Source organism: Phoca vitulina, unplaced genomic scaffold, assembly GCF_004348235.1.
Source record: "Phoca vitulina isolate PV1807 unplaced genomic scaffold, GSC_HSeal_1.0 scaffold71, whole genome shotgun sequence".
In the NCBI taxonomy this organism is placed as follows: domain Eukaryota; kingdom Metazoa; phylum Chordata; class Mammalia; order Carnivora; family Phocidae; genus Phoca; species Phoca vitulina.
The window spans coordinates 11109452-11129285 of NW_022589774.1; the positions used below are offsets into that span (position 1 = coordinate 11109452).

General features: G+C 40.6%; 1 protein-coding gene across 2 annotated transcripts in view; it reads left to right on the forward strand.

Moving 5' to 3' along the window:
* CUNH1orf21 (chromosome unknown C1orf21 homolog) overlaps positions 1-19834 on the forward strand; it is a 216720-nt gene that overhangs the window by 102002 nt on the left and 94884 nt on the right. The window contains exons 2-3 of one of the 2 annotated variants that reach the window (XM_032393116.1): positions 11515-11609; positions 11975-17857. In XM_032393116.1, coding sequence (XP_032249007.1) covers positions 11515-11609; positions 11975-12196 — 317 coding nt within the window. In that variant the 3' untranslated portion in view covers positions 12197-17857. Of the gene's footprint in view, positions 1-11514; positions 11610-11974; positions 17858-19834 lie in introns of those variants that run through there. The other variant, XM_032393117.1, reaches the window with a different exon arrangement.

Below are 19834 nucleotides of genomic sequence, written 5' to 3' on the forward strand. Positions count from 1 at the left end.
CTGAAATGATTAAATGATTCAGGAATGGGGCCTGCAGGTCGAGTGTTAATGATTAAAGGTGCTATAGTGAGAGGGGCTTTGTCACCCTCTGATCCTTGCCGCTGCAGGTGCCCCTCATCTTGTTCTCTCGAAGACATGGACAAGACCTAAGAATGCTAAGAGACCATAAGCACCCCATGCACGCATCTCAGTGCAGAGTTCACTAAGAGAGGTACCCTGCTTCCATGGCACACAGCTGAGAAGTCACAAAGGCAGGTCTGGAAGAGAAAGGCCTTGGAAACCAGTGCTCCATCTGGAGTGATGTGTTGTTGTCCTATCGAAGGGGAAGGAGCTGACATCAGATTCAGTGACATTCTTTTTGCCCCTAGGAGAGGTTATACATCCCCATCTCAACCACTCCCAATTCTTAGTGTTGCAGCACTTCCCCATCCCCAGTTGAAGGCATACCCGTTGGGGGAGACAGGAAACACACGTTCTGACACATGTGGCATTATACCCACCAGTGCCCCACCGGCATGCCATTGGCTGAATCCAGGATAAAGACTCCACTCTCTTGAAACTTTCTGTGAATTCTCTCTCTGGCTCTTTCCCTGTCTTCCTTACATGTTCTTCCTAACCTTCCTCGACCAACTGGTCAATCTCGAGATGTACATTCATTCTTCCTTTGCCGCACCTTCTCTCAGAGAGAAGCAGAAAGCCTTGGATTAAGGTGGTTGGGGTCTCTCCAGAAGAGATGGGTAAGGACAATCCAAAGGACAGACAGTTGACCTAAATGGTGGCTTCAGTGCTGGGCACTGGTGGGAGAGTCCACATCAATCCAGAAGAGAGGCTGACTCTTCCGTGGGACTTGCATATCAGGTCTTCCTGGACTGGTCCTATCAGCTCTTCTCTTTACATCACTGTACCCCCCTGGAATTCTTCATGTCGGCCATATTGAATTAATTGTAGTTCCCGTTTGCCATATTCTCACTGGCCTCTGAACTCATTGGCCTGTTGCCTGAACTTGTCATTCCCACACACACTAGTGCTCCTCAGGACTCCACTGAGATTTATCACCTCCTCCAAGGCTCTCCCCAACCATGCTTAGGGGGTCTCTCCTTTTTATCACAACCACCCCATACATGTGCTTCTCACAGCGATAGACACTGTGTGGTCTTCTTCCTTATTTTCTTGTATCCTTCCTCACCCACTCCCCCCAGAGGAGGCTGTGAGCTCTTTCAAAACAGGGCCTGCTTCCGCCTCCTAGACCTAATCCCTAGGACTGAATGCCACGTTCTCTGGCAGATAGTAGGTGCCCAGTAAATATTGCTGAAGGAAAGAAACACAGAAAAGCAGCACAAGATACCCCAACACTTGACTCAAAGACAGAAAGCAGCTGGTTCCTTTCAATTTCTCATGTCCAAACTAAAATCAAGAGTGTTTTTGCCCAGACCTTTTTGGGCCAGAAGTGTGTCCTAAATTGGTGTAGTTTACAGAGAGCTCATAGCAGTCAGTAAGAAAAATGCTGTAACTCCAATAAGAAAAAAAAGGGCAAAAGATATGAAGAGATGCTTCACATGGATGGAAGTACAAATGAATGATATCGGTGCATGGAAAAAGTGCTCAGTGTCATTGGTAAATTCTGAAACATCAAACTAAAATAAAAATTACGTACCGCTTCCACCCTTCACTTCATTGCATATTTTTGAAAAGGATAGTACCCTTTATGGATGAGGGGTGCTAAAATGAGTTTTATACCATTGAAGCAAGACTAAATGGAGTCAGCACCCCCGAAGGCCTTTTCTCTCTGGTTTTCAAATACAAGCAAACATTAGGTTTCACTAGAGAATAAGGATGTAATAAGCATAGAATTGCTGTCTTTGTGACATTAACATTTGGGGATTTTGAGATAATGGGGGATATGTACAAATATGTACAATGTTCCTACTTCCCCTAGTAGAAACCCCCGGGTCAGACCTCTCCATGTCTAATCTCCACACATATAAAGTCTAAAAATATAATTTTCTTGCCTGTTATTTTTGAACAACTTCTATTTTTAGATCATTAGAATGTAATGTATCAAACAATCTTAATTTGAAATCACTTTTCCTTTATTAGGTGGATTTGAGACCTATTCTGAAAAGAGCTGAGAGTGTTTTATATTACATGTACCAAAGCCTTGTTTTGAAATGTTCAAAACATTTAGAATGGGCAGTTTATAATTACCCTAGAAATTGCTTAATAATAACTATTACATTGGAAAGGGCAAAATCACTTTCTACAAGCGAGGTACAATAATTATCACTAAGGGACTGCCTGACTCAGAGAATTGATAATGGTCTATGAGCTCCTTCAACCCAGTCTCTGCTTTGCCTACGATTGTTCCACATTTAGAATCAGCCCCGGTGAGCAGTGGCCGAGTGGAATGGGGTCAGTCTATGTGTGCTGAGGAATGTGCTCCGGATAGCAGAGGGGTGGTCAGAGCCTGAGTCTTCCCCTCCAGACAGGTGGTCTTCCTTGGCACTCCCAGCCTCCTCCATTACCCCTGCATTGCTTGTCACAGAACCTAGCACATAACAGCTTCTTAGATGTACCCAGCACAAGCTTTCAAGAGGAGGAGAGTTTAGAAGTGAACTAGGGTTAAATATGCTGAAGTCATCAAAGCTTTCACTATTCTCTGCTCTTTATTTCTTTTTTAAAGATTTTATTTATTTATTGGACAGAGAGAGACAGCAAGAGAGGGAACACAAGCAGGGGGAGTGGAAGAGGGAAAGGGAAAAGCAGGCTTCCCGCTGAGCAGGGAGCCCAACGTGGGGCTTGATCCCAGGACCTTGGGATCACGACCTGAGCTGAAGGCAGATGCTTAACGACTGAGCCACCCAGGTGCCCCTTTCTCTGCTCTTTAATGCCTCTGTAACAAAATTCTTTTCAATCCAGCAGATATCAGGCACTGACCTACTGTTGCAAAAATAAGAAGTGCAAAATGTATTTTAAGATGAGGATGATAGGAGGGCTGAGACAAGTTCAAAAGCATAGCCCAGTGATATACAAGCATACTTCATTTCAATTTATTGTGCTTTGCTTTATTGCACTTTGCAGATATTGCCTTTTTTTTTTTTTTTTTTAAACAAAGGTTTGTGGCAACCCTGCATGGTGCAAGTCTGTTGGCACCATTTTCCAACAGCATTTGCTCACTTCATGTCTCTGTGTCACATTCTGGTTATTCTTGCAATATTTCAAACCTTTTCATTATTATTATTATGCTTGTTATGATGATCTGTGATCAGTGATCTTGGATGTTACTATTTGTAATTGTTTGGGGCACCACAAGCCACACCCATGTACGATGGGTATATAATTGGTAAATGTTTTGTGTATTCTGACTGCTTCATTGACCGGCCATCCCCCCATCTCTCTCCCTCTCCTTGGGCCTCCCTAGCCCCTGAGACACAGTATTGAAATTAGGGCAGTGGATATCCCAACAAGGGCCTCTAAGTCTCCAAGTGAAAGGAAGAGTCACACATCTCTCACTTGAAATCAAAAGCTAAAAATGCTTCAGCTTAGGGTGGAAGGCACGACAAAAGCCAAGATAGGCTGAAAGCTAGGCCTCTTGCACCAAATAGTTAGCCATGTCGTGAAAGCAAAGGAAAAGTTCTTGAAGGAAATTAAAAGTGCTATACTCCAGTGAACACACAAACAATAAGAAAGTGAATCAGCCTTATTGCTGAGATGGAGAAAGTTTGAGTGGTTTGCATAGATTAGACCCGGCCCAGCATTCCCTTACGCCAAAGCCTAATCCAGAGCAACGCCCTACTCTCTTCCATTCTGTGAAGACTGAGGAAGCTGCAGAAGAAAAGTTGGAAGCTAGCAGGAGTTAGTTCATGAGGCTGAGGGAGAGAAGCCATCTTCATAACAGAAGTGCAGGATGAAGCAGCACCAAGTCATCCAGAAGATCTAGCTGTGATAATCAACGAAGGTGGCTACACAAAACAACAGATTCCCAGGATAGACGTGACAGCCTTCTGGATGCCAGCTGGCACTTTCATAGCTAGAGAGGACAAGTCAGTCCTGGCTTCAAAGCTTCCAAGGACAGACTGACTCTATTGTCAGGGGCTCACGCAGCTGGTGACTTGAAGTTGAAGCCAGTGCTCATTTCCCATTCCGAAAATCCTTGGCTCTTAAGAACGATGCTAAATATACTCAGCCCATACTGTAGAAATGGAACAACAAATCTTGGATGACAGCACATCTGTTTATAACATGGTTTACTGACTATTTTAAGCCCATTGTTGAGATCTGCTCAGAAAAAAAAGGGTGTTTGTCTTTTTTTTCAAAATATTACTGCTCATTAACATTATACCTGCTCACCCAGGAGCTCTATTGGAGACATAAAATGAGATGAATGTTGTTTTTATGCCAGCTAACACAACATCCATTCTGCAGCCTTTGGATCAAGGAATAATTTTGACTTTCAAGTCTTATTATTTAAGGAATACATTTTATAAGGCTATAACTGCCACAGATAGGTGATTTTTCTGATGGACCTGGAAAACAGAAGTTGAAAGCCTTCTGGAAAGGATTCCGCATTCTAGATGCCACTAAGAATGTTCGTGATTCACGGGAAGAGGTGTAAATACCAACATGAACAGGAGTTTGAGAAGTGATTCCAATCCTCATGGATGACTTAGAAAGGAGCTCAAGACTTTAGAGGAGGAAGTGACTGCAGATGTGGTGAAACAGCAAGAGAACTAGAATTAGAAATGGAACCTGACGATGGGACTGAATTGCTACAATCTCATGATCAAACTTGAGTGGATAAGGAGCTGCTTCTTATGGATGAGCAAAGAAAGTGGTTTCTTGAGATGGAATCTACTCCTGGTGAAGATGTTGTGAAGACGTTTGAAATGATAACAAAAGATAGATGGATGGATGCATAGATAAATAGATAGATGGATGGATAGAGAGAATATTACATAACTTTACTTGATAAAGCAACTTCAGGGTTGGAGAAGATCGACTCCAGTTTTGAAAGAAATTCTCCTTTGCGTAAAATGCTGTCAAACGGCATTGTGTGCTACAGAGAAATTGTTCATGAAAGCAAGATTCCGTTGATATGGCAGTCTTCTCTGCTGTCTTATTTTAAGAAATTGCCCGAGCCACGCCAGCGTTGAGCAACCACAACCCTGATCAGTCAGCAACCATCAACATCGAGGTCCAGTAATCAAAAGGTTATGACTTGCTAAAAGCTCAGATGATGGTTAGCATTTTTTAGCAATAAAGTGTTTTTATTTTTATTATTTTTCAAAGGCCAATAAATATTTAAGGAATTTTACATGTAATTCCTTCCACTGCTAATCACAATAGTGCCTCCAAAGTCCAAATCATAATCTCCAAAATAGCCCTTTTAAAAAGAACCTTTGGTCAGTCCAGATTTGTCACTTTTAGTCAGTCCACAGTTCTTTCGGTTGAACTTCCTTGATCTCCACCCGAATATGGACCTCACCTATAATCTTTGGGATCCAGTTTCTTTACGGTAGGGCCCTAGGAGTCAAATTGTAGGAAATATATTGATTGCTCTTTTGGCAAATGATCTAAACTTATTCTTCCTTAATTGTTTCTAATACTGAAAAGCTCGTTACTTCCACTCTACTCCATGAGCCTAGAAGAAAATGTTACTTAGTAGCAATAAAGTATTTTTAAATTAAGTTATGTACATTGGATTTTTGAGACATAATGCTATTGCATACTTTATAGACTACAATATAGTGTAAACAATCTATATCTCGTGGGAAACCGAAATATTTATTTGACTCACTTTATTGCATATTCGCTTTATGACAGTGGTCTGGAACTGAAACCACATTATCCCTGGGATGTGCCTGTGTAGCTCGGCTAAGAATGTCACATTGAGGACATCCATAGACCAAAAATGGACTTGAAAGAGAGGTTTCACACCCATTGTGTTTGGATGCAAAAAAAAGAAAAAAAAGGCAAAGAAGGGGATTTTTTTTTTTTTTCATTTAGAGATGCTTTTTCTTCCTTGGAAAATCTAGCAGAAAAAAAAAAAAATGTACCCCTGAGACAAACAGGACTGAAGCACTCACTGATTAGGGGAAATATTTATTCACGTATGAACAGTCAGCTCTGTGCTTTTCTTCTCCTTTTCGAAGAAGGCTTTATTAAACACCTTCTGTGTGCCAGACACTTTGAGTAACAACACAGACACACAGTCCCCATAATGTACTGCGCCAGATGAACCCCTGAGAAAGACCAGGGCTTAGCACACAGCAGATATTAAATGCTGTTTGTTGAATGGAACCAGTGGAAGTGGGAACAGCTGATGGGCTGGAGTCTCCCGAAGTGAGAAGACAAATCTTCCCGATGCAGCTGACCCATCCATCCATCTTTGGTTTGTAGTTTCAGAGAGTCCTGCCTCTTTGTCCTTCCAGAAAAGGGTTTTCCTTCCACAAATTGCTTTTCTGTAGAGCTGCTTCTACTCTTCTGGCTCGAAAACAGTCAATCTGCCTGTTCGGAATTGGAATCTCATTTGTTCACTCTTGGCCCTCAAGGGAGGCTGGACCGAGGCCGTGCCATGGCAACTAGTGAGTGAGGATGTAAGGGAAGATAGAGGAGCGTCATTTTGTTGAACCCCTGATTTCACTTGAATAATGATCACTTTTCTTCTCTCAGTCATAAAATTGTTTGTTATTCTTTTAAAATTATTCGAACTAAAGTAATCTGGTACTTTAGTTAGTATTTTGATTAAAGTAATATATGTGCATGGCTAAAAAAAATGCTAAAGGCTTATGGGTGATAAATCCCCTTCTCACGTCTTCTCTCCTCATTTGTTAACGTAGTTAAATCACAATTTTTGGTTAAATTAATTACTGATGTTTATATTACGCCTTTTCTTTTTCTATCTTGATGGATTTTGTACATTAGGGATAGTATTCCCTGCAGAACCAGCAGAGCTTTCTATTTTTTTTTTAAGATTTTATTTGTCAGAGAGAGAGAGAGCACAAACAGGGGGAGCGGCAGGCAGAGGAAGAGGCAGGCTCCCCGCTGAGCAAGGGGACTTGCCTGATGCGGGACTCGATCCCAGGACCCTGGGATCATGACCTGAGCCGAAGGCAGACGCTTAACGACTGAGCCACCCAGGCGCCCCCCAGCAGAGCTTTCTAAAGCAGCAGCTAACATTTATTATTTACTATAGGCCAGGCACTGTTTTCATGTATTAATTCATGTGACTCTGTGTGTGAGATTAGGTACTGTAGATATTCCCATTTTACCAATGAAGAAATTAGGGCACAGAAAGGATGAGTAACTTGCCCAGGGTCATATGGCTAGGCATTCCAGCTCTAGAAGCTAAGCCTTTAACCATTATGAATACTTGCTTCTTGAAAAATCCTACCAAGTAAGGAAATAAAGATCCTAGTCAAGAATTTGAAGTTGTACCGGGATTTTAAGGCTCAAATTTAGTTAGCTTGGGAGACAAGGATGTTCAATGGGAGGAACCCAAGAGAAACAAGTGTATGCCGTAAGGTTGGTAGAGTTGTTTTCTTTTCAGTGGCTTATGTTTGTAAATAGTTCTTGCAATGCCTTGCCCAAGCTCTCATATTTTCCTGAGCATATCTTAATTGTCTACCAGAGAATCTTCATGCAAATTCTGGATAAAGAGGCAATCCAAAGCATTCAGTTAAGGCGCCCAGATGTTGGACATTTTTAATATGAGGATATTAGCACAGAATTTTTGAAGTTGGAACAGTCCTGGAAAACAAGAAATTTATTATCACATACGTGTCATTGATCAAAAGAAGACTGGATAAGAAGGTATGAAAGTAGGTGCAAATTTCACCAGATTAGCAAACAACTGTAAGATCCCTTCTTACTAGAAAGAATAGCATATAATGGCATTCTGCATTTCTTCATTCCCCATCTAATGTATACATTTGTGAAAACTGTTAACTTTTTTTTTTTTTTTAATAATTCTGGCATTATAAACTCACTCCAGCACTTACCTCCATCTAATGGGCTCATTTTAAAGCCAGTTGCATTGCTTATAAAGGTAACCTTAAGGCAAAGCTTGGGACAACTGGGATAGGGCCTGTGCATTGTTAATAATGGAAGAATTGACAGGATCCAGAAAATGGGGTGAGTCCATACCGCCTAAAACATGTGCAGCCAACTGATCCCTTCCTAGCTGTAACTGTAATATTGTGTATACACACACACACATAATATATACTGTACATCAAAATGAAGCCCAGGGACTCCTGGGTGGCTCAGTCGGTTAAGCGTCTGCCTCTGGCTCGGGTCATGATCCCAGGGTCCTGGGATCGAGCCCCGCGTCGGGCTCCCTGCTCCACGGGAAGCCTGCTTCTCCCTCTCCCATTCCCCCTGCTTGCGTTCCCTCTCTCGCTGTGTCTCTCTCTGTCAAATAAATAAATAAAATCTTTAAAAAAAGAAAAAAAATGAAGCCCAGAGATTTGGTGGGAAACTGTGTATCTTCATGCCAGAGCCACCACAAAAACAATCCGGCCCCTCTTCTGGTGTAAGCTAGGGAATAAAATGCTAAAAATTTCACCAGCTCATTGCTTTTACCCCAGATCTATTTTGACTAGCACAGCTTGCGACTGTTTACATAGAGAGAAGGGGGAGCAGGTTCGGAACGGGGTGTCGGCCTCCTGTTCCTGACGTGCGTTTTAATAGGCCACCTGACAAGATCAACAGGAAGAAAAGAAAAATTGCGAACAGGTGTGAGGGAGCCAGAGGAAGATGGTCCTGCCCCTCCGTCCTTCTTAATCAAGTTGGCACATTGCTCTGATGCCAGGATTCTCTGGCTTATACTGGTGGCTGTGCTAATGGCCTCCAGCGTGGGGCTTGACGAACGGGGCCCAGAGTCCCACACTGATTCCCCTGTGCCTTAAACAAAAGGAAAACGGGATTTTTGTCTGGCTGGTTCACTGTCAGAACCCGAAATGCTCCATTCGTCTGCGCTGAGGCTTGCTGGCGAGTGCAGCTCCTGACGGCGACATCGCCATGGAAATGTGTGACACATTTGTTGATGAGTTGTCTGTTTCCAGATGGACACCTTCCTTCCCAGCGCCAGCCTTTGAGAAATGGAACAGACCATTTTTTTTAAGTATTTACTTTGTATAAATTGTGGCTTCTCTAAGGGTCTTGCTGGCCTTTTGTTTTGTTTTGTTTTATACCACAACGGATTTTAGGCAGTGTGTTGTGTAAGTAATAATGATAGGTCTGGCTTTGTAGTCATGGCTGTTTGTTTTTTCTTTCTTTGTATTCCGCATCGGCCAGCCAGCCGTGGTTGGTAATGACACACTAAAACGTATCCTCTTTTTGAATTGGTGATCATTCTGCCTTGATGTTTTTTTTTTTTAAAAAGGCTGTATTTGGGATAATGCTGCTTTGAAAGTCATGTAGCCAGCGGGTTTCCCATTTCATTGAAGAAAAATATTAGGAAAATATTAATAGGTTGTCTACTACTTTCAATTCAGTTGTGTTCCCTGGAGGGTAAAAAAGCAAATGAAGACTGAATATTGCTAGACCGCTCAGGGAGTGTGGACAGTGGGCTATGGTGGGTAGGTAGAGAGGAAGGGGCGAGGCAAGGGAGGATCTTCTCGAGGGCAGACCCTTTGCTGTGCATTGGGCAAAGTACCATCTCAGAAGGTTCTGCTTAAGTCCTAAAATGTTGTGCTTTCCTTCTTATCATCTGAGGGGTAGGATCCTACAGACGGTCATAGAAATCCACCGAAATTATGTTTAAACAGTGTGTGTGTGTGTGTGTGTGTGTGTGTGTATAACTTATGTTTAAATAGAGACCAGAAGTACTTAAGATCACAGTTTAGTCCAGTGAAATGTTAGTTTATCCAAGTGAACCATGGTTTATAAATATTAACGTCCCAAACTGAAGTTAGGGAGGCTCATAACTTTTTTTTACCTTTATTTTTATCTCTGTGTAATTATATTGGAGGCATAATTTGTCAATGTCTTTTTTTTTTTTTGGTAATTAACAAGTGCTTTTTTAACTTCTGAATAAGTAATCCTTAATTAAATGTGTCTATTTTGTTCATTTACTTTCCTTTTTTTTCCTCTTAATACAAATTGGAATGTGAAATTCTTTTGTGTCGTGACTGTGGATCAGAGTCCACTGATTAACTTGTTAATACATTTAGGACTCTGTATTCCTGAAGGCTCATTACTGTAACCTCACACCAGTCTTTCTAATTTCTTTAGAAAGAAGCAGAATCAATAACTACCTTGAATTGTCAGGTGGAAAAAACAATTGGCTTAGCCTGAACATGGAATCTTTATTCAGATACATGCAAATGTACTACTTTCATAAGGTGATCATTTTGAGAAACATTTGAACAGTATAATTACTTGGGAAAATGTTACTTTAGCAGACATCTTTGGGGGTAGTGTGTTAAGGGTTATTACATTACAACTTCCTGAACTGAAATGCAAACTCTCTTAGCGATAAACATCTGTCTTTCAGGTAGCCCATCATAGGCATTATTCCATGCCATATGCTAGGCAATCGTCAGTTTGTTGATTGGTGAAATTTTCCACTTGCACAATTTCTGTAATTTTTCCAACAAATTAAAGATGACTCGAAGTCACACCTATTTGGACCTTAGGGTTCCCAAGTCATTTCCTGTTGACAGGAATCTGATGGAAGCGTCACCGTCATTACCAAACTGCTGCCGTGGGGAAGAGCTTTATTCCAGAGTTTGTCCTGTGATGTGTACTGAGACTGAGATTTATTGTACTCTCTCTTTCTCTGGCTGTTGGGAAGTCTAGATCCCGTTACCTAGAGGCCCACTGCCTCTCCAGTCTTGAGTGATATACCTGTTAGCTCCCTTAGATACTGTGGCTCTTCATGCATGTGACTGTAGAGAGAGATTAAAGTGTGTGTGCGTGTGTGTGCACGCGCATGTGCTCATGTGTGCAGCATATGAAGTAATTGAAGACTGCTCCACATTTAATATGGGGATCACAAATAGGAAAATTTCAGCTCCCTATGGTTTACATCTATTTGTTGATCTATTAAACTCTTTAGTCTTAAGCAATACTTTGTTTTTGCAAAAGAGGGAAATTAAGGTGTGAATGTCCTGCTGAAAGTTGCTGCCGCAGGCATTTCGAATTAATGTTCTCGTGGAGAAAAAGCTTCCTTAGACCATTGTGTGATATGCCCTGGTATGTGTAGACTCTAGATCGTCTTTAGAGGTGGAATACCCTCCGTTTCCTCCGCCACCATCTGCTCTCGGTGGAAGGACCAGGCGCTGCCACGTTCATTAGCTGCCTTTATGGTGCTGAGCTCTTCCCAAAGGGCAGAAGAGAGCACCTCCCAGAAAGAGGCTGGTTAAGCGTATTCCAGATTGTTTCAAATGAACCACATAGAAACGCTGCGGGGAAAAGGCTCTGACAAATTACGCTACTGGGGGCTTTTCTCAGTGACACTTTTCTACCATTGTGAAAAAGTTATAAAATGTCTTTTCTTTTTTTGGTGCTCAGACGAGTATAGGATCAAACCGGTGGAAGAGGTCAAGTACATGAAAAATGGGGCAGAAGAGGAGCAGAAAATAGCAGCCAGGAACCAAGAAAACTTGGTAAGATTGCATTTCTCGTATAATAATGAATTTTGGTGACACCATTGTAATAAAATCTGCCCTGCATGTTTCAGCTGTAACTTACACATTGGCACAAGATTTCTTGAAAATGCTGTTGCTATTTATAGCTTGCCTGGAAGCTGGACGATCACTCCTGCATCCTGTTTGTTCCTGAATAAGCCCTTCTTTAATCTTGATAGAGAATGCTCCCCGGGGGGCGGGGGGGGGGGATATGGCAAAATTATTAGCGTCTTAAAATGGTTAAATGTAAAGGAAAAGGCATGAAGTAGGACTGAGATTTATGGGGGGAGGACCAATATATTTTTTTCTTTTTCGTTCCACCTCTTCCACTCTTACCCAGTCAGAATGAAGCTTCATTACTCTGGACACCGAGTGTTGTGGATAAAGTTGCCTTTGAGAGGATATGTCTCTATCAAAATAGTCAGCAGTTCACATTCACAGTGTTAAAGGTATTGGGGCTTTTGAGTGAATGTGAGAACGGCAGTGATCTGAAACAGAAAGTTAGGAGCCTCTTTCTTTCATGTGAATTGGTATACATACTACACCTTAATGTTCCATCTCTGTGAAAACACGTAGTTAATGCCGTATTCGCTGATTTCTTAAAAGCCTTCACAAACTGTTAAGAATGTGCATTTATTCCGTGTGTTAGAGCAACATTGTTTTTGTATTTTATTTTGGGATTAATTATTTGCTATGCTTTTCATGTTTGAGTGGATGTATTTTTAAGAAGCTTGAAACGTCATGAAGTGTTTTCACCTGACTTAAACTCCTTTTTCCATTATGTGCTTTGTTTTTGTTTTTGTGATTTCTGCTACAGCATAGGAAGTTGGCCAGCGCTGATGAGTATTTCACGCTGTCATTTTCTATGATACATTAATGAACATAATGGGCTAATTCTTCTCTCCTCTGTTCTTCTCTAAACATCCGATCTACACCTTGAAATACTGAAGTTACCAACAACTGGCTATTTTAGATCATTATAAAAGGGTGGAAATACTCTGCAGTAAAATTTTGCTTCATAAATGGGATTTGGATTTTAAGGTATTGCTTGAGTCACCGAGATTCATCATATGTATGCTCTATTTTAACATTAGCTCTTAGATCTAGAAAACAGTAGCTACGACTAATAGTGGGAGTTACTATGATCCGACTTTTTACATGAATTTTTTCTAACTTTGAATAGATAAATAGGTGACCCAAGGAGTTGAAGCATCAGTTGGTTTTTTTCTACTTCATTTTACTGAAAATCAGACTTTGTCCTTTTGCTTGATATAATTTCGGCTTGAGTTATAAATCTCATCTTTAATATTTCCATTGGAGGCTGAAGAGTCTGGCAGTGGTGTTCCTTGGATCTAATGCTAGAGTCCGTCTCTACTTAGCATGCTTGTATCTCTGAAATCCTAAGGGAAGCAACGGCATATATCTTACAGCATGTAATATTTTCCTCAGTGTGCCCTCTCATCATATTTAAAGCCGATACAACTTTTTCCTACTCTCCAATTTCATAGTCTCTCAACTCCTTGGTGCTAATATATTCTTTTCCAGCACTTGGTCAGAATGGGGACTAGTGCTTTTCTGTGCAGACTGAATGAAAATTCAAAAGAGAGAAATTTCTGGGTTTTTGTTTTTTTTTCTTTTACTTGTAGACTATCTGTGACAACCCTCACACCCCTTTTCTGCCAACCAATCAGAGTCCACACCACCAACAGGAGTTTTCAAGAGTATAATGACTTTCATGGAGAAGGGGGAGTAAGTGGTTATCTTTGATTCTGAGATTTCTAGGCAGCTTCCCAAAATTAAATGACTTTTCAGTTGTCTGCTGGTATATTATCTTTGTCATCTGCTCCGTCCTTTGGGATGCATAATCGAGTATGGACCATGCATGTTGTTTGAGAAAACTAATAGGTCTCCTAAATTTGAAGCTTACATTGAGGTGGATGAAATAGATGCAACAATTCTTTATTTTTCCATCCACTAATAGAATCTAAAAGACAAGAAGTTCTTGTTTTTAGTATTTTTAGAAGCTTTTTTTTTTTTCTTTTTACTCTAACTGTTAAAATTAAGGCCTCAGCAAACTCAGTCCAGATAGTGTGGCATGCTGGTGACGACCATGGGTTTTGGAGGCAGAAACTGCCTGGGTTTGGATCTCAGCTCTGCCCCTTGCTCAGTGTGGGGTCAAGTTACTTCTCTTCTCTGCACCTCCTGCCCATCAAGTGGGGAAAAGGCAGGGCCTCAGGGTGTCACGGTGAGGACAACTTGAGATGAGCATTGTAGGGCTTGGAGTACAAAGCCTGGCACATGATAAGCACCTAGTATGAGTTAGGCATGATCATATAAAATAAATGGAAAAGAATGTTAGGGTCAGTGTTTCTTTCCTTTTTCTTTTATGTTACTTGGTGAGAGGTTTCTAAATGAATACTTTAGGTTAATGTCAGTATGACATGTATTTTGAAAAATCTTGCTCAGGAACTATGAAGTTATTTAAACAAGTATGTTTCGATCACCTGTTATGGACAAGGCCTTTATTTGTATCAAGAGACATGGCAATACTTAAAGTCACTGTCCTCAAAGAGCTTATAGCAAAGTTTAGAGAACAGTTCAGTTCCAACAAATATTTTATTGATTGCCTCTAGGTACCAGCCTCTGTACTAGACTCTGCAGAAAAACACAAAATAAGGAAACCACTGACCCTTACCTTAAGGTGCTCTATGGTAGTAAACAAGGTGAATACCAAAGGACTATAAATAAAACAGGATTAAATACATAAAGAAATGCATAAATCAATCAAGCGAGCAAGATTGACTCCAAGAAGGCAATACAAAGTGCTGCTGATATCAAAGGAGGCAGAGATCTTGTCTGTTGGAGTGTCTGGACCTACTTCATGAAAGAGCTGTTGTTTGCAATGGGCCTCGAAGGATAGGATGAGGAAGGTTGGCCCAGGCAGAAGTGACAGAGATGGAAAATGCAAGGTATATTTAATGAAAAGCATGTAGTCCTGTTTGGGGAGTAGGAGGGAAGAGAAGGTGTCAGTAGGACAGCAGGGGGAAATTACAACCAAAATGTAGATGGAGTATTATATAGAGCCTTCATGTCCAACAGAGAGGTCTGAAATGAATTCCATGGATCACAGGGAACCTTTGAAGGTTTCAAGCAAAGCATTGACAGAATGAGATTACGAATGAGGAAAGTTTATGTGGCAGCAGTGGGTGTCGTATGGATTGGTGTGGGGAGCCTGGGTTGGAGATCATTTATAATAGCTTTTGCAAGAGACAATGAGCCTGAAGCAAGATGGTGGCTGAGAGAACAGAAAAGATTTGAACAAAGTTGCAGTAGAAGCAACAAGATTTGATAGCTTGTTATAGATGTCTAAAGAAGGCAGAGGAATCAGAAGATCATGGTAATTCCCATGGCCACTGGGGGAAGAGCACTGGTGGATGTGAGAATAAATAGTGACATCAAACAAAATGGGAAAATCACTTAGGAAGATAGGGTTTGATGAAAATACAAGAGGTTTATCCCCTCCCTCCTTTTTGTTCATTCGTTATTCATTCTGGCCCACCCTTAAAAACATCACAGTGTAGTCCACAAGAGAGAAAGTGAAGCTGCTGATCACACCGAAATGTAATGAGTGCAGTAACAGAAAGCCTGAATTGCCGGGGTCCTTAGACTCTGTGCTTTGGAGGACTCAGAGGTGCATCAGATGTAAATCTCACCTGAGAGAGCTCACTTTCTGGTAGCAGATAGAAGGCATGAGACCTGAATGACCAAAGGAATCCAAGGTACACTGTGAACGTAGAGCTTGGTTTTGAGTAAGCAAAGCTGTAGGAACTTGCAGAACATCCGTGTGGAGGAATCTAGCAAAGGACAAAAGTGAGGGTGTGGAGCTCAGGAGCATTGCCTGGGACATGTTAGGTGTTGAGTATATTTTTGTTTGCTGGAGTGGATGGATGCATGAGTGAATAAGAGTAGTTGGACCTCTGAGTCACAGAGTTGTCACCTCGTAGTTAGTTGCTCAGTGGTATTTAGATCTCCAGTTGCTCGAGCCCTTTGGCTGCAGTTTCTATGGGTGGAGGAGATTGTGCTGATTTTCTGAGGGTGATGATGAATCCTTTATAGGTCGATCATTTATGTGTTCTCAGTGCAAAGAGGTGCATTTGTCCCAATTTTCATCATTGTTAGACATCTATATATTCCACTTTACTTCTCTCAGACTTTAATTCCTGCTTCAGGAAGGTGATGTGAAATTGTGTCATTGGCTTTGATTATATAGAGATATGTATCAATCTAGATCCTAGCTTCGTTGTTTCTAGCTTTGTAATTTTGGTCAAACGTCTAAAACTTCTGAACTTTGACTTCCTCATCTGGAGCCCGGTAATAACAAAATGATTCAAGTATTAGAAGAAACATAGAAAAATATGTTTAAAATCTTAGCAAAGGGAGGTTTTCTTAAATAAGACATAGAAAGCAAAAGCTTAGAAGACAGAAAAGTAGTTTATTTCATTAGATTAAAATTAAATACTTTTATAGAATGGAACAACCACAAAAAGGTAGTTAATAGATAGGCAACAGCCTGGGAGAAAATATTTATGACCTCTAAAAGGCAAAAGGTTACTTAATAAGGGATTGATAAAGAATGCTTATAAATAATTAAGAAAAAGATAATCCACGAGAAAAGCAGGTACATGAAATGAACAGAAACAGATGGTTCACAGTAGAGGATATTGGGCAATAAGCATATGAAAAGATGTTCCACATCATTGGTACAATGGATACTCTCTTATCCAACTCGCCGCATAAGAAGACTCTCATAAATCCCTCTCTGAAAGAAGCTGACTGCAGCCGACAGCGTGCTCGCCCGGATGGCTCGTGGTCTACTCTCCAGAACACCTCTGTGCTTGTGCTGCCTCAGTTAAATGTGTTTTCCAAGAGCCCGTGTGGTGGTTCCCAAACCTGTTTATACTGGTTGAATGTCATCGTGATTATGTAATTTATTAAGTAATATGTAAGCCACTGAAACACAAGTGTGGAAAGAGAGCTGTTTCATTGAAAATTAAATTAAGTGCTTTAGAAAGTCTTGATGAAGGCACATGACTAAAAAGCTTGCTGTTAAATTAAATTAAATTAATTTCTGCACTCAGATTATTTCACAACGTCTTTATAGTCTCACTTCAGTTAAGAAACCAAACCAGGGGGATCTTAGATGTGCTTTATAAGGGTGTGGTTAGTGCAGGAGGAACACGTGGAGCCTCCGTGTGTGGTTCCTTACTTGAAGCAGAAGCCTTGTTCCTACGTCAAAAGGTGAGAGAGGAAATGAACATCTATGTATTTTAAAATAAAATCGTATGCTTAGTGTATATTTACATCTTTATGTTGCCCTGCTTTAACTCACTTTACCATTTAATTACCAGTCCGGATGGCATTGCCTAATATAACTTTTATTTTAATCAGGGAAATGCAAATTAAAACATGATTCCTTAGACTGGCAAAAATTTGAAGCTTGATAATATCAGATTTTGGCATGGTTGTAGGAAAATATGTATTCACATACTGGCGGCAGACATCTTGGAGGACAACATAGCAGTATCTATTAAAATTGAAACATGCACACCCGTGACCCAGCACTTCCACATCTTGGTATCCACCCAAAGCAGCTGCCGGTGTGCATGAGGAAGCTTGCACAAGACTGTTCACTTCAGCATTGTGTCTGTTGAAAAACTGGAAATAACCTTCATTCTTCTCAGTAGGAGAATGGTATGGCTGTAATATACTAGAGAGCAATTAGAAAAGAATGAGGTAGAGCTTTATGAACTGTCATGGGGAAATCTGCAAATTGTATAGTATGATCCCATTTAAGGTTTTTTTAATAAAACAAAATAGCAACACACTACAATTTCTATGAATACTCATAGATGTATAGGGATTTATAGAAAAACCTGGATGGATATGTCCCAAACCATTAACAGTGGGTACCTGAGTAATGGGGGATGTACTCATGCTGAAGCTAACTTTCCTCCTCTGCAAAATGGGGATAATAATTGAATGCACTTTAGTAGGAAATTGTGAAAATTAAATAAGCTATGCTTGTAAACTCAGCATGGTTTCTGGCATAGCAAATGCCATTGTTGGCTAGTGTCCGCAATGGAGTTAGATTATGTAGGAAGGATGAGAAAGAATTGTATGTGGTGGTAAAAGGGGATTTTTTTTTTTTTACCCTTAAACTTATGGTTTTCATTTTTTAAAGAAAATATGAGTATATTATTTGTGTGATTTGAAGTTAATTTTTTAAAAGGGGAATGGTAGTAGCAAAACTCAGATTGTGACTATTTGGGAATCTGTAATGTAAGTGGGATTATGTCATTTTCTCATTATCTTAAATATCCTCAGTTTTTTGTCATTCTCTGATATTGATTAACAAAAGGCAGTAGAAGAAAGCTCAGGGATCATCCAACTTCATTTATGTAGGTTAACTACGTATAAATAATTTAATAGGTAAGTTACTCCAGAGTTGGCAGCATTCAGTCCCTTCCTTCTCCAAAGTAAATATCTTGACTAATGAAAGGCATTCCAGTTTGAGTTTTAAAGTGCTTCCTCTTACTATTTGCTAAAACATTGTCTGTTTTCCATAGCAGCTGTCCTTCTTAAGCTATCCTCCCTTAGGAGTTAATAAATTCTTTGATTATGGAGGGGTTTTTTTGATATATATTTCCTAGATTTACATATATTACAATGGCTTTTGATTCACTATTTCCAGATAGCTTTGTATGCGTGAGAAGATTCTTCTGTAGCCAGTGACCTATCTCATAGTTGCACCCACCATGCTTTTGACTTCATCCTTATCCATAGAAGTTGAGAATTGATTTGAAACATGCTTGTCTAAGTCATCACTTCCTGAGTACAATCAAATGATGCTATAAAAAGAATGTTCTAATATATATGAGCAGGAAAGGAGAGTGGAATCAAACTTTAGGTGTGGCTACATCCTCCTTCTACTTGCTGAGTTTGTGAGAGTTTCCATATGTATCTCTAGTGCATTAGATTTCCAATAAATGTCAGAGCATCCAGTTCCAGGATTGAAAACCTGGAGATTAGGAGACCTCTTTGATTAGAGGAAATGCTCCAGAAACTGCTGAGAGCTCTCTTTGGAGCAGTGGTTTCCAGCTGGTAACAATCAGCAAGTCGCCCTGCCCCACAGCTCAAGCAGTTCCCTGTAGGCGGCTAATGTTCTCCAAAGCACTGTATTGACGGACGATCTGAAACCGGGGATGAGTCTGTGTTTCCATTCGTAACCATAGGGTCAATAGGAAGGCTGAGCGCTCAAGACCACAGTCACCATATCACTCTAAATATTAGAGCATACCTGTAAGAAATAAACTTATGTGAATGAACATTGTAAACTTTGAATCACTAATGTTTATTATACTAAGCGATAGACCTTCCAATAAAGGCGTTCTCCTAGTTGGGACCCCTCTAAGAGTCCGTTTAAACTCTTCTTTTTAACAAATACAACCATGTTTACTTCTATGACTCTACAGAGCAGCTAATATAATAGCAAAAGACCATGACTTTGAATTGTCCCAATTTCCCAAGTTATTTAAACACTCTTAGCACTCTTGAGAATAAAGTAAAATAAACTGACAAGAGTAAAGCTGATATTCCAGACAAAGGGTCAAGCTCTGTGGAGCACCTCTTCTCTCTCCCCTCCCTCCTTCCAGGTACAGGTTGGATTGGAGCTCAGGCTGGGGCTGGAATTGGGTGGGTTGTTTGGGGACATCTGGACTTGAGGTAGAGAATTTTTGGTTTATGGAAATTCGATAGGACTGAGGGTTCCCAAACCAAAGTGAAGATGGAGAGTGGTTTGAGGGTATCTGACTTTAGACAAGAGAAGCCTCTTCGTAGAGCAGCTTTGGAAACAGTCACGTTAGCACAAGACCCCTCCCCAAAGTTCACCTGCTTCCAACTCAAGGACCCTCATTCTCATTCCCTCTTCTCTCATGCATATGATGTTGACATCAGCCTCTGGTTCTTCCATATAACTGGGAGATCGCCTGAACCTTTTAGTTTCTTAAGGGAATAACAGCTCTTATGAGTGGAGGGTTTGGGTAGTATCATTCCCTTTTACTATGTTTGTCGTGGAGTAGAAGGAATTAGAGGAAAGAGTGCTAGCTCTTCATCTTTCTTGGAAGACGTCCTTTCTCCAGCCAGCC